The sequence below is a fragment of the Monodelphis domestica genome, chromosome 3, assembly GCF_027887165.1.
Source record: "Monodelphis domestica isolate mMonDom1 chromosome 3, mMonDom1.pri, whole genome shotgun sequence".
NCBI classification, from domain to species: domain Eukaryota; kingdom Metazoa; phylum Chordata; class Mammalia; order Didelphimorphia; family Didelphidae; genus Monodelphis; species Monodelphis domestica.
Genome location: NC_077229.1, coordinates 276,054,878 through 276,070,913, shown reverse-complemented (window position 1 = coordinate 276,070,913; position 16,036 = coordinate 276,054,878). Strand labels below are relative to the sequence as shown.

Genomic DNA, 16,036 nt, shown 5'->3' with positions numbered 1-16,036 from the left:
GAAGCTTAGTTGCTATGTTTAATTCTTATTGTATTTATCAAATAAATAAGGTGAGGATGTATATAAGTAAGCAACTTTATTGACTTTTAAAATACAATACTCTAAGCTATACTTTATTTAAGGACCAATGTTTTCCAATGAAAAAGCAGTTTGACTGCTCGGCCATTAGGCTGGCAAATTTTTTTGTTTGGAAAATTAAAAGAACTTGAGGTATTTTATGATTTGGTAACAATTATACATATTATTAAGAATTGCTTTTTTCCACTACTTTTGTCCTGTAACTTAATAACCAAATGGAGACCTAAATAATCTTTATAACACAATTAAAGTATCACTACTCAAAATAATCAATATAATCTCATTGGTGTATGGGTACCGATTTTACCCGTACAGATTTGTCACCCTTTCCACTTTAGTAAGAGAGAGTTTCTGTGGCAAAAATAATTCATCACATGATGAACATTCTAGTGATGAACCTCTCAACGTATTCTGGTTTTCAGATAATAGACATTAGGTTCATTGTTAAACCAATATTCAAAACATTAACAGCTTAGACCTACTAGAGTTTATATTCTTCTGGTATAACTTTTGAGATACAGGTATCGCTGTTAATCTATTATAAAGCATCAGAGTATTTAAAAAACAAACAAACAAATCTAACCAAATGTTTCATTCATCAGGAAAAATCTAAATTTGTATAACTAAAAAGATATCTTAACTACAAAATAGACTATTTAACTAAATATATCAACTCCATAGCCAGTTTGCAATATGTAAAATATTTTTCTAATTATTCCATAAAGCAGACAATAAAACACAAAAAACCCCAGGATACCCTAGAGTTTCAATAGAATTTAGACATCTATAAGCTTCTACAATGGAAATTATATATAGCCAAAAGGCTTATTATCTTTCCATTTAGAATGGATCTTGGCAACCATAAGCCTCTTCTTTAGTTATATCTTATAAGTTGTCAACTTACTGGATTTAGCCAATATCTTAACTAAATACTATTTGGGTAGTCTTGTTTTATGCTGTGTTTAAGCATAAGGGATAACTTTGAATTTTTAAGTTACTTAAAGTAAAAAACTGTTATAGCAGATCTTTATTGCCATGAGGGATTGTAGATGTATCACCAAAAAAACTTTGAATGACAGTAGGTGAAAGCTTTAATGAATTCAGTCCCTTGGCCCCTTTCCTCTAGAGACCAGTCTAAAACTGGCCCAGTCTGAGGCTGATCTAGGAAGTCTGCTGAGGAGAACTGGAAAGTCCAATCTAGTCTCAAACCATGCTTGATGCAGAAAGTGTCTGAGAGGCCAGGTGAGTTCTAGGGTACATATGGTGGTATGGGTCTTCCCTGTGATTCTCAGGGTATCCTCAGACCCTCAGGATCACTCTAAAATGGACTTCTATACCTCCAAGTTAATCATAGAACTGACTTATGGCTTCCATTGATCCTTTGGACTGAAAAATAATCCAAACTAGACTTCTTTCCACCCTTACTCCCAAGTCTGGACTATTATCATCAAGTATAAAAAATAAAATATTATATTAGGTGCTAAAGGATATAAGAAATCTATATAGAAATGTGTATCCCTCTACCTTTTGTCTAAAAGGCAAATAATACACACCAGAAAAAAAATGTTTTTAGTAACATTGGAAGGTCTGAATAAAGAATTAATTTTTTTGCCAAGAAAATATCCTATTGGTGAAAGTTAACTACTGGTAATTGTCTTGGTCTTAGAGTCTTTTCCCCAAGGGTACCTCTATCAGATTAAATTTCTTCCCTCCTTTCAACTCCTCAACTAAAAACTCTTGTCTGATTTTAACCTAGCATTCTGGCTTGCACCTTCAGGTAGGCTTTGGAGGCAAAAGGGAAGGCAGAGATAGTGGCCTTTTTATAACATCAAGTTTAACACTTTATTTTTAGAAATTAAAATGGGGGGAAAAGAGGAAGGTTCAAGCACTGTCTTTTCATGATGCTGAGGAGTGTTTTTTGGTTTGATTTCTTTTGATAGCTCTAAGGACCCTGCTGTAACCCTTCTTAAAAATTCAGAATTAGATGATTAACAGTATTGGAAAACTATGTTAGACTTAAAGATAATATTAAAACAATACTAAGAAGAATACATGACTTTACAAATGAAAGGGAAGGCTTAGTGACCCCAAACACATAATTTTTCACCTGTTTAAATAAATTTTAAAGTTTCCTGATATATGATTGCTATTTGGTAGAAATCTTAGCAAGCTGGAGAATGTGTTTTGTGTATGTATTGTCATAATACCTTCCTTCTGTTTTTTTGTTGTTTTTTTTTTTTGCTAAGCTAATATAGTAAAAATGGTACCAGGGACAAAAACATTCATATTGCAATCAATTAAAATTGTGCAGGTAGCTGAAATATTTTCCAGTTGATCTGTTTAAGTACCTTTGAAAACTGTTTAATTATTGATTAAGGAACCTTTTTCAGTACACATCAGATGGATAAATGGAGCAAAGATATCACTCCCACTATATAAAGATAATACTTTAGACTATCACTTTCCAAGCCTGAGACAGAAACTCAGGCATTTCCACATTTATTACACATATGTGGTCTGTAAGTGAAGACAGGATGTAGTTTTAAGTGTGACTTTTGCTTTCATCATGGAAGGGAAGTGAACAAAGAATGACCCTGGATCATGCCATCCAGCCCCCACTGCACTTCCAGAAGGGGCACCTCTTTCATTGGTGGTCAGTGAGAGGAGCACATGTACAGTACTACTTCTGGTGACATAATCCTTTGCATGGCACCTTGTTCTGAGAGTAACTGAAGGAGAACGAGGCGCTGTGCAATGGATTATGTGGCTGCACAATGGAAGATGTCAGCATGGTGAGCGGTGATCTGGGGGAGGGGATTCCACATTGTGTATACTGCTGCCCAGTGTAGTGGTGGCAGTGATGGGCCTGTGCAAGATGTGACAGGTCCATCAGAGCCAGCCCTGCAGCCTCCGCTATGCCAGACAGCCGTATACAGATTTGTTCATAGTTTTTTTTTTTAATAGTTCATCCCTCCAACGGTCTGAGGGGCAGTGAACTGGCCTGTGTAAAAAGTTTGGGGACCCCTGCAATAGGGGCTATTTTCTATAAGTGAATTAAGTGATGCATTTGGTTGCAACAAGTGTTTTCATTGCCCTCAGAACTGTCCTTTTTCCTTCTTTGTCCCTTATCCTCATGCCTTGAAAAGTGACAAGTATGCTATTTTTCTGCCTTTGGCATTTAAATTGAAAGTATCCTCCCTTCTCAACTCATGAAATCAATATTTGTATATGCTAGCACTTCTCTGGGAACGGAAAGGACACTAGAGTTGTTGGACTTTTTTTAAGAAGAGAATTGTATTGGAACTAATGCTACAACATGAATAATTCTGCATCAGTTGGACTAAACTTACTTCACTGGGCCTTAAAAATGCATGAGATGAAATAGGAGAGAAAGGTACTTACTTATCCACCCTGAAACATTGGGCAAAGAATGGAGTCAGTTTGGGGGCAATAAGATGTTCATTGATAGAAATACTGAGATAGAATTTAGGGAAATGTATTGGGGAGGAGAATGCATAAGGACATGACTCTACTAAGAATGTAGGTCATTTAGTAGTTAATAAATGATTCAGTAGTAAAATGGTTTGCTTTCTCACCATGCCAATTTCTTTCTCATCACTGAGAGAATTTATAGGTGTTTTGTTGATTTATTTTTCTTTTCCCATTATAGGGGTCCTTTATAGAGTAGAGGTAACATTAAAGTGACTAAAAAAGATGATTTATGATTCATTTGAATTTTCATTTGGGACCTTTAAATTTGCAAATAAGAGTATACAATAGTTATCATTATATAATCCAAGGAAATAGAATTCTGCTTTTATGTTGCTTCTAAGTGTCTTGATGTGCAGTTCCCAACTAAAATGAAAATTTATTTCTAAAAATGATGGTTTTTTCCTCCTTTTTCTCAAGCTTTCTCTTGCTTGGATAATATCCTCTTTGGACTGCTTAAGTGGGAGTTGTATATACATAGGATGCTGAAGTAAAATCAGCTTATGGTTTCCAAATGTTAGTACCATCTGTAGCTTTTTTTAAAAAGACAACTCTTTAAATATACTTTTTAAGTGTCATTTCTTATTAAAGTTAATAACTTATGCCAAAACTGTTTTAAAAATAAATTTAAAATTCCATATACCCAGCATTTTAAATATGTGGAGCTATTTTTAACAAGGTTTAAGAAGTTAGATAGAAAGATAGATAGATAGATAGATAGATAGATAGATAGATAGACATATGAATATATATGAAATATAAACTTTTATATACAGAAATTATATCTACCTTAAGATAGATGGCTATAGGTATACATACATAGATCTGTGTTTCACAATGGTTATATCTGTGTATCTGTTTCATGGTAAATATAATTTCTGTATGTAGAAGTTTGTATTATATATATTTTATTAATTTTAATTAATGTAGAGGCTATGAAAGACTTAGCATACATTCTTTCCTCAAAGTTTTACACTGTTAAATTTGTGACAGAATTTTTCCCCCATCAGGAAAATAAATCTGTTATTGTTTTTATAATTAACTTTATTTAAAAACGTTACATCATCCATTAGCCTACAACTATTAAATAATCAGTTAATATTTGAAATTGATAAGTAATTAAGGTAAGAGGCTTTCCCATAAATATATTTTCATTTTTATTGTCCTTGATTTTATTTCCAGAAAGCACAAGAATGCCAACAGAGACTAGATAGAGAGATTTCCAACTTTTTCACAATGATTAAGGAATGCGACATGGCTAAAGGTAAAAAAAAGGGGGGGGGAAGTATATAACAGTCTTTAAAATAAGTTTTTATTATTGCATTTTTAATAATATCATCATTGTTCCCTCCAGAGTCTTTGCCTCTCCCCAAGAATGATCTTATATAATAAGTAATATTTTTTTGAGGACAGAAAAGAAAAGGAAGAGGGAAAAATTGAATATTACAATGGAAAAAGTCTGAAAGTATGTATAATGTGCAATATTTTTGGACTTCCCACTTCTGCACAGGGGTGGGTGGAAATGACTTCTCTCCTTTCAAGACATGGTTGCTCTTTATAATTTGCAACATTTACTTTCAGTTGTTTTGTGATTCTTTCCATTTACATTATTTTGTGTGTGTGTGTATGTGTTTGACTACATTTACTTCATTCTTCATCAACTCAAATAAGTTCTTCTATGCTTCTCTATATTCATCACATTATTTCTTAACGTACAGTAATATTCCAATATTCCATTACTTTCATGTTTCACAATTTACTTAACTATTCTGAAACTGATGTACATCTGCATTGTTTCCAGTTCTTTGCTATCATGAAAAATGTTTCTATAAATATTATGGTTTGTATATAGGAATTTTCTTCTTATTAATAGACTCCTTCAGATATAAATATAGTAATGGAATCTTTAGGTGAAAGGGTATGGATGAATATGTTAGTAATTTTATTTGCATAATTCCAAATTGTTTTTCAGAAAAATTATACCATTCCATAGTTCCACCCATAATGCAATGGTGTCCCTTTTTATCACAAGCTTTCTAACATGGCCTATTTTTTGTTATCTTTGCTAATCTTCAGGGTTTTTGTGATTAGAGCATTTGTTCATATAATTATAATTATTTTATTTTTTAAAGTTTATTTAATTAATTAATTTATTTATAATTTTTTTCTATGCTTTCATGATTCATGTTCTTTCCCTCCCTTCCTCCCTTCCTCCTCCTGGAGCTGATGAGCAATTTCACTGGGTTTTACATGTATCATTTATCAAAACCTGTTTCCATATTAGCAATATTTGTGATAGAGTGATCATTTTAAGTCAACATCACCAATCATAGCTCCATCAAACCATGTGATCAATCATGTTTTTCTTCTGCGTTTCTGCTCCCACAGTTCTTTCTCTGGATGTGGATAATGTTCTTTCTCATAAGTTCTTCAGAATTGTCATGGATCATTGCTTTTCTACTAGTAAAAAAGTCCTTTAGGTTCGATTGTGCCACAGTGTATCAGACTCTGTGTATATTCTCCTGGTTCTGCTCCTTTCACTCTGCATCAATTCCTGGAGGTCATTCCAGTTCACATGGAACTGAAGAAGGAAATGGAAAGCTACTCTAATATCTTTGCCAAGCAAATCCCAAATGGAATCATGAAGAGTTGGACACTATTCAAAAGAATAAAGAACAACAAAAAATAGAGAACAATTTTTTTGATTTGGTGGCTACCTGGTAGAAAACATACTATTTAACACTATTTTTTTCCTGAGCTTTTAAAACACTATTATTTGTAGATTTCCATTGAATAATACACAATTTGGGGTGGTTTCTAATACATAAAGTCATGAACAGTATCCATTGATTAGTAGCCAGCCAGAATTAATTATGTTTTAGATTGGATTATTTATGGGAATAATATAGTAAGAACAGTTGGTACAAAAACATCCTTCCTAATATCTATGAAAGAGAACTGTATACACTCAGAGGAACTTGATGAAATTATTCAATAACCTATATCTGTGAACTTTACCACATACTACCTCTAAGCTTGAGCCTACTTTCCCATTAATTTTGTATGTATTTATGGGAGAGAGTTATTAGAACTCTGGGGATAACATTTTGTACTAATTATTCTTACCATACTACCTTTTGACAGATCCTTCTAAAAGGTTAACTCTGGCTTACTAATTGATAAAGTTTTTTTGACTTGAGGCACACTGGTTGATCCTAGTGAGTGATAGATAGTGCTAGAAAATCACCACCAGCAGCCCATTAGGGTAACATTTGTAACCTTTTGGGGAGAGGCAGTCACTCTCTGGGGATCCTGAATGGTGTATGCTAGTGATATTTAGGAAACTGAACCCAGACATAAGTACTTCCTATTTGTTGCTCTTTTGTAGAGTAAGAAATGTTTTTTTCTCCTTATTTGGAAGATTGATATAAAATTAGCATTTATTCATTTGTATATTTAGAAACATGATATATGAATAACTTGTTTAAAGTCTTGAAGAAAGTATTTTACTTAAAATTATATTATCTGAAATATATTGTTTTCATTCAAAAGGGGGAACTAACAAAAATTTTGTTTAAAAGTTATAAGGTGCAAAATTCTCTTTTGATGGTCAGTTTTTAAATTATTATCTTCATAAAGCTATCTTCCTACTCATATGAAACCAAGCATAACATAAATAATTAGGGTGTTATATTTTATAAGCTAGCAGTGGTCTGAATTTTCAGTTTTTAAGTCTTTGGGAAATTTTTTTCCCATTTGAATTAGTTTATTTAGTCAATTTAGAACATTATTCCTTGGTTACAATAATCACATTATTTCCCTCCCTCCCCTCCACCCATCCTTCCCACAGCCCACATGCAATTTCATTGGGTATTACTTGTGTCCTTAATCAGAATCTATTTCCATGTTGTTGTTTGCACTAGGGTGTTAATTTAGTCTATCCCCAACCATATCTCTTCAATCCATGTATTCAAGCAGTTGGGGTTTTTTTCAGTGTTTTTACTTCCACAGTGTTTACTCTGAATGTGGATAGTGGTTTTTCTCCTAGATTCCTCCTAGTTGTTCAGGGCCACTGCGTTACCACTAATGGAGAAGTCCATTACATTTGATTGTACCACAGTGTATCAGTCTCTGTATACAGTGTTTTCCAGGTTCTGCTCCACTCACTCTGGAGGTTGTTCCAGTCCCTGTGGAATTCCTCTACTTTATTATTCCTTTGAGCACAATAGTATTCCATCATCAACAGATACCACAATTTGTTCAGCCATTCCCCAATTGGAGGGCATCCCCTCATTTTCCAAATTTTTCCACCAAAAGCGCAGCTATGAATATTTTTGTATGGGTCTTTTTCCTTTTTATCTCTTTGGGGTACAAACCCAGCAGTGCTATGGCAGACAGTCTTTTATCGCCCTTTGGGCATAGTTCCAAATTGCTCTCCAAATTCACAACTCCACCAGCAATGAATTAATGTCCTAACTTTGCCACATCCCCTGCAGCATTCATTACTTTCCTTTTCTGTCATGTTAGCCAATCTACTAGGTGTAAGGTGATACTTCAGAGTTGTTTTGATTTGCATCTCTCTGATTATAAGAGATTTAGAACACTTTTTCATGTGCTTATTAATAGTTTTTATTTCTTTGACTAAAAATTGCCTATTCATGTCCCTTGACCATTTATCAGTTGGGGAATGGCTTGATATTTTGTACAGTTGATTTAGCTCTTTATAAATTTGAGTAATTAGACCTTTGTCAGAGGTTTTTGTTATGAAGATTGGGCCTTCCCATTTGTTTGCTTCCCTTCTAATTTTGGTTACATTGTCTTTGTACAAAACCTTTTTAATTTGATGTGATCAAAATTATTGATTTTACATTTTGTGATTTTTTTTTCTAGCTCTTGCTTGGTTTTAAAGTCTTTCCTTTCCCAAAGATCTGACATGTATAATATTCTGTGTTCACCTAATCTGCTTATAGTTTCCTTCTTTATATTCAAGTCCTATACCCATTCTGAGGTTATCTTGGTGTGGGGTGTGAGATGTTAATCCAAAACTAATCTTTCCTATACTGTCTTCTAATTTTCCCAGCCTTTTTCTTTTTTTATCAAATAGTGGATTTAGGTTCCAAAAGCTGGGAACTTTGGGCTTATCATAGACTGTCTTGCTGAGGTCACTTACCCCAAGTCTATTCCACTGATCCTCCTTTCTGACTCTTACCAGTACCAAATTGTTTTGATGACCATTGTTTATATAGTACAGTTTGAGATATGGGACTGCACGTCCTCCTTCCTTTGCATTTTTGTTCATGATTTCCCTGGATATTCTTGTTCTTTTGTTCTTCCAAATAAATTTTGTTATGTTTTTTTCTAATTTAGTAAAAAACCTTTTTGGTAGTTCAATAGGTATGGCACTAAATTAGTAAATTAATTTTGGTAGGATTGTAATTTTTATTATGTTAGCTCATCTTACCCATGAGCAATCAATAGTTTTCCAATTGTTTAGATCTAGTTTTGTGGGGAGAGTGTTTTGTAGTTGTGTTCATATAGTTCCTTTGTTTGTCTCAGCAGATAGATTCCTAAGTATTTTATATTGTCTAGGGTGATTAAAAAAGGAATTTTTCTTTCTAATTCTTGCTGCTGAAATGGGTTGGAGATATATAGAAATGCTGATGACTTATGTGGGTTTATTATTTATCCTGCAACTTTGCTAAAGTTGTTGATTATTTCTACTAGGTATTTGGTTGATTCTCTAGGATTCTTTAAGTAAACCATCATATCATCTGCAAAGAGTGATAGCTTGGTATCCTCAATGCCAATTTTAAAACATTCAGTTTCTTTTTCTTCTCTAATTGCTACTGCTAGTGTTTCTAGTACAATGTTAAATAATAGAAGTGATAATGGGTATCCTTGTTTCACTCCTGATCTTATTGGGAAGACTTCTAGTTTGTCCTCATTGCAGATGATGTTTGCTGATAGTTTTAGATATATACTGTTTATTATTTTTAAGAAAGGCCCTTCTATTTCTATACTTTCTGGTGTTTTCAATAGGAATGGGTGTTATATTTTATCAAAGCCTTTTTCTGCATCTATTGAGATAATCATGTGATTTTTGCCGGTTTCTCTGTTTTTGACCTGCCTGGCATTGGGATGAGTACCATATTTGTGTCATAAAATGAATTTGGGAGAACTCTTTCTTTGCTTATTCTGTCAAATAGTTTGTATAATATTGGGATTAATTGTTCTTTGAATGTTTGATAGAATTCATTTGTGAATCCATCTGAACCTGGGGATTTTTTCTTAGGGAGTACTTTGATGGCTTGTTCAATTTCTTTTTCTGATATGAGGTTGTTTAGATAATCTACTTTTTCCTCTATTAGTTTAGACAATTTATATTTTTGTAAGTATTCATTCATATCACCTAGATTGCCATATTTGTTGCCATGTAATTGGGCATAATAATTATTAATGATTGCCTTAATTTCCTCTTCATTAGAGGTAAGGTCTCCCTTTTCATCTTGGATACTGTCAATTTGGTTTTCTTCTTTCATTTTTTTAATTAAACTGACCAGGACTTTGTTTATTTTATTTGTTTTTCCAAAGTACCAGCTTCTAGTCTTATTTATTAAATCAATAGTTCTTTGACTTTCAATTTTATTAATTTCTCCTTTGAGTTTTAGGATCTCTAATTTAGTCTTCATCTGAAGATTTTTAATTTGTTCACTTTCTAGTTTTTTAATTTGCATGCCCAATTCATTGACCTCTGCCCTCCCTAATTTATTATGAATATGAACTCAAGGATATAAATTTCCCCCTGAATACTGCTTTGGCTGCATCCCATAGGTTTTGAAAGAATTTCTCATCATTGTCATTTTTTTCAATGAAATTATTGTTTCTATGATTTGTTCTTTGACTAACTGGTTTTGGAGAATTGTATTGTTTAATTTCCAATTAATTTTTTATTTACCTCCCCATGTACCCTTACTAATTATTATTTTCATTGCACTGTGATCTTAGAAGGTTGCATTTACTATTTCTGCTCTTTTGCACTTGTTTGCAATGTTTCTATGCCCTAATATATGCTCAATTTTTGTGAATGTACCATGTGCTGCTGAAAAGAAGATGTATTCCTTTTTGTTCCTATTTATTTTTATCCACATATCTACTAACTCTAATTTTTCTAAGATTTCATTCACTTATCTTACCTCTTATTTATTTTTTGGTTTGATTTATCTAGTTCAGATAGAGGAAGGTTCAGGTCTCCCACTAGTATAGTTTTTCTGTCTATTTCCTCTTTGAGTTCCACTAGTTTCTCCTTTTTGGTACATACATGTTGAATACTGATATTTCCTCATTGTCTCTACTGCCTTTTATCAGGATGTAATTACCTTCTCTATCTCTTTTAAGTAGGTTTATTTTTACTTTGGCTTTGTCAGATATCATGATTGCGACCCCTGCCTTCTTTTTATCAGTTGATGCCCAATAGATTTCGCTCCATCCTCTTACTTTCACCCTATGCATATCTACCTTCCTCATGTGTGTTTCTTGTAGACAACATGTGGTAGGGTTTTGGATTCTAATCCACTCTGCTATTTGCTTGTGTTTTATGGGTGAGTTCATTCAATTCACATTCAGAGTTATGATTACTACTAGCTGTGTATTTCCCAGCATTTTGATTTCTACTCCTGGTCCTGCCTTTTCTTCTTTCACTACTTCCTTCTACACCAATGTTTGTTTTTAATAAGTCCCACTAGTTCCCATCCTCATTTTACTTCCCTTTCTACCCCCATCCCTTCTTATCCCCCCCCCCTTATTTTTCTTGCAGTCTTTCTAAAACTACCCCCCCACCCTCTCCCTCCCTTCTACTGCTTCCCTCCCAACCAGTCCATTTGTTAGCCTTCTAATCCCCTATAGGGTGCAAATTTATTCTCTGCCCCAATGGATTGGATTGTTCTTCCCTCTTTTGGTCAATTTCAATGCACATAAGAGTTGCGTATTTCCTATCTCAAACGTCTTTACCCTTCCAGTGTATTGATGTTCTCCCCCCTCCTCCCATGAGCTTCTTTGTGACATAAATTTATCCCCTTTTGTTTCTTTTCCCATTTCTTTTAGTATTAACCTCTTTTTTTTAGCTCTAGTTGTATATATATATATAAAAATATATACACATGTATATGCATTTATGCACACATATATCTATTTAGTTATTTATGTCTTGTCATTTCATCCTATACAGTTTGTCATTCTTCTCTCTAAGTGTAATTCTTCTAGCTGCCCAGTTGAAAATAACAATTTTAAGAGTTACCAATGACCTCTTTTCTTATAGGGATACATATCTTAATTAATTGAGTCTCTTTTTTAAAATAGGGTTTTTTGTTTTGTTTTATTTTTCATTTCCCCTCTTTTTTAATTACCTTTTGATGATTCTCTTGAGTTCTGTGCTCGGGCATCAAATTTTCTGTTCAGGTCTGATCTTTTCTTTACAAATTCTTGGAATTCTTCTATTGTGTTGAATGACCATACTTTCCTCTATAAGAATATAGTCAGTTTTGCTGTGTAGTTGATTCTTGGTTGTAGACCTAGTTCCCTTGCTTTCCAGAATATCATATTCCCTACCTTTCGGTCCTTCAGTGTGGATGCAGCCAGATCCTACATTATCCTCACTGTGTTTCCAGGGTATCTTCTTCTTTTGGCAGCTTGTAATATCTTTTCTTTGGTCTGATAGTTCTTGAATTTGGTTATAACATTCCTGGGTGTTGTCAGTGGTGGATTAATTAGAGGAGGTGATTTGTGGATTCCTTCAATCTCTACTTTTCCCTTTTGTTTTCGATTATCAGGGCAGTTTTCTTGAACAATTTCCTGTAGTATTATGTCCAGGCTTTTTCTTTTGTCATGGTCTTCTGTTAAACCAATGATTCTTAAATTGTCTCTCCTTGAATGATTTCCTAAATCCTCTGTTTTGTGAATGAGGTGCTTCATATTTTCCTCATTTTTTTCATTCTTTTGGTTTTGTTTTATAGTGTCCTGCTGCCTTGTGAGGTCGCTTGATTCTAGTTGTTGTATTCTGGTTCTTAAAGACTGGATTTCATCCCTAGCTTTTTGGTCATTCTTTTCCTTCTGGTCTGATTTTCTTTGGAAGTCACCTTTCATTCTCTTTACCTCATCTCTCATCTTCATTGCCTCATCTTTCATTTCCTTTGCCTCCTTTTCAAGCTGCCTCCATTTTGTTCTTTTCTTACAAATATTTTTTTTATTAGTCCTCTAGCTGACCATGAGTGATAAGATGTATATTAAAGTTAAATTAAATTAGCAAATGCAAATACTTCTTGAGTCTTGTAAAGTATATTCCTCTTGAAGCTTATAGGACTTTGGAGGATAATTGTTTTGTCTTTTGAACTTTGAGAACAAGTGTTAAACAAAAAGATACCTTATCCAGAGGATTTCTCACACAGATAACTGAGAAGTTACCTGTGATTTTTAGCCTTTTATAAGAATACATTTGAAGGGCCACTTCATATGGTAGTAAAATTGTCTTTTGGTTACTAGCAATATAAGGTTAATACATTTGTAGATAGCATGTCCAGGAGGAGCCTGATACTCCAACCCCCCACTATGTGTTACAAACTCATTAGGCCTTGGGTACTTCCCTTGCCCTTTTAATACTAATGAAGGATGATTCAGTTTATATGCTTATGTTTACACTTTTGGACTTGGCCCATATGAGGAAGAGCAAAAACAGATGAATGGCAAGAACTAGAACTAGGAGTTACAAATACTAAAGGGGGCTATCCTCATAGACTTAACTCTGTCTGGAGTGCCTGCACTTTTCCAAGATTTCTCTTGGGTACCTCCCAGCTCCAGGGATGGCAGCAGATAAAGACAGCAACCAGGAGTTCTAGGCAAAACTTAGAGCTGCAAGCAGGTAATAGAGGAATGATAGTCTCAAGGATGAGTTCCTCCACTATGGATTTTTATCACTTCAGTCAGAGTTCTTAAACCAAGCAGAGGTGTGGCTTAGTGTTTTGTGTTATATGTACCGGTCCGTTTTATACAGTGAGAGTTGAGCTCTCCAATGACCCTGAACAATTTTCTCCAGGGATGAGGTGGGGAAGGTAGACTTCAACCCTGAGGGCAGTAAAGCAAGAGGACTTTGTAGATCATTGAAGGCAGACTGGAAAGGGAAGGGTGTTGTTTTGATTGTTTATGACCTTTGAATACAAGTCTTTTTGAGGTTATTTTTTGTTGGTCAGATTAAAGAAAATCTATCCTATGTTCAATGTTCGTTTAGTTTGAGTACTTGCATGGGACCTAATGGAACTTTTCTTAATGGTGTTGAGATTTAATTTAGTTTGAACAGTCTCCACCATAAGGGAACTTGCAGCCTAGATGGCAATAATATATACATACCTGGAATTATATTAGAGTTGGAAGACAAAGTATTTTGTGAGATTTTGAGACAGAATTTACTGATCAAGGAGATCATGGAAGTCTCCAAGAGGATAAAATATTTGACTAGGTAAGAAAGTTAGCAGATGAAGTGGAAAGACAAAGAATGCTCCAAGATTAGGGAATAGTATAAAGAAGGGAATGGAGATGAGAAAGCTTAGTTATTATTTGGGGAGTAATAAGGAATGCCAAAAGACTGGAAAGAGGGTGGGTGTTTTCCAAATTGTAGAAAGCCTGGGTTGCCAGATAAAAGATTCTGAACCTCTCATACCAGAGTAATCTCTTCTTCTGAAACCTGTCACAATACTTTGTTTCTCTTCTGTTCACTTATCAAATGCTACTTGCTGTTATGATTATTTTTGTACCAAGTTTGCCTTTATTAGACAAGACTTCTTCAGAACAAGGGACAGCATCTTATTATCTTTGTCTTTTAGGGCCTACCACACTACCATAGCATATAGTAAGTGCTTAATAAATGTCTGTTGAAGTAGTGAATATGGTATATATTATATATACTAATGAAAATTATTTATCCAATACTCTAGTAATTCAGAGGCTCTGTGATTATTTTTTTATGTATATGTGTTATTCCTGTCTGAAATTATAAGTAGTATAAACAAGTGATGTGGAAATTCGTAAGAGAAATAATGCATTTCCAGAAGTAATCAGGGAGATCTTCATGGAATGCCAGCACTTGTACTTGAAATATGGGTAATATTTAGAGATTAAGACGTGAGGAAAAGGATTCTTTTGCATGGAAGAAAAATGGGAGCATAATTACAGTGGCAGGAGAGTATAAGATGGTTTTGGTTAAGAAACTAACCAGTTTAGCTAGAGCATATAGCTCAGAAGAGATGGGAAAATTTTGTTCAACAAAAATCATAGAAAGCCTTTATTGTGAGACCTAATAATTTAAAATTTTTATTAGGCAGTAGGTAAATTCTTTTCATTTAATTTTTTAAAAATCTGAACTCAAAAAGCAAAATGAACATTTCCATAAACAAATTTAACAGATAAATAAGATTGCACATCAAACTGAAGATCTGTTAAATACAATTTGTTTATTCCTTTGAACTACATGATAAATTCGTTGTATAACTTTCAAGGCTGTCCTGCTTGTTTTCTGAGTTTCCTGCTGGCTTTTGTGTTCTGTTCTTTGTCTTTAAAAATGCTTTGGTGAACTCCTTTTCTTTCTTTTCCCTATTCTTTTGTCTTATGGTGTTTAGGCTTAGTAGTAATATTTATAGGTCAAAGAGTATGAATAGTTTATTTACTTTTTGGCTATTTTTACAAATGTCTTTTTTTTTTTTTAATTTTAATATTATTTTATTTGGTCGTTTTCATACATTATTCACTGGAAACAAAGATCGTTTTCTTTTCCTCCCCTCCCCCCCCCCCCCCCCCCCCCGCCTTTCCCTCTCCCATAGCCGACGCATGATTCCACTGGTTATCACATGTGTTCTTGACTCGAACCCATTTCCCTGTTGTTGGAGTTTGCATTATAGTGTTCATTTAGAGTCTCTCCTCAGTCTTATCTCCTCCAACCCTGTGGTCAAGCAGTTGCTTTTCAGCGGTGTTTTTACTCCCACAGTTTATCCTCTGCTTGTGGGTAGTATTTTTTTTTAGATCCCTGCAGATTGTTCAGGGAAATTGCATTGATACTTATGGAGAAGTCCATCACCTTCGATTGTACCACAATGTATCAGTCTCTGTGTATAATGTTTTCCTGGTTCTGCTCCTTTCGCTCTGCATCACTTCCTGGAGGTTGTTCCAGTTCACATGGAATTCCTCCACTTTATTATTCCTTTTAGCACAATAGTATTCCATCACCAACATATACCACAATTTGTTCAGCCATTCCCCAATTGAGGGGCATCCCCTCATTTTCCAATTTTTGGCCACCACAAAGAGCGCAGCTATGAATATTTTTGTACAAGTCTTTTTGTCCATTATCTCTTTGGGGTACAAGCCCAGCAGTGCTATGGCTGGATCAAAGGGCAGACAGTCTTTTATCGCCCTTTGGGCATAGTTCCAA

The 16,036-nt window shown here is 34.2% G+C and overlaps 1 protein-coding gene across 8 annotated transcripts in view; it reads left to right on the top strand.

Moving 5' to 3' along the window:
- OSBPL1A (oxysterol binding protein like 1A) overlaps positions 1–16,036 on the top strand; it is a 333,490-nt gene that overhangs the window by 123,066 nt on the left and 194,388 nt on the right. For 7 of the 8 annotated variants that reach the window (XM_007487597.3, XM_056823805.1, XM_001362403.4 and 4 more), the window contains one exon: positions 4,750–4,831. In XM_007487597.3, the coding sequence (XP_007487659.1) occupies positions 4,750–4,831 (82 nt within the window). Of the gene's footprint in view, positions 1–1,220; positions 1,321–4,749; positions 4,832–16,036 lie in introns of those variants that run through there. The other variant, XM_016431659.2, reaches the window with a different exon arrangement.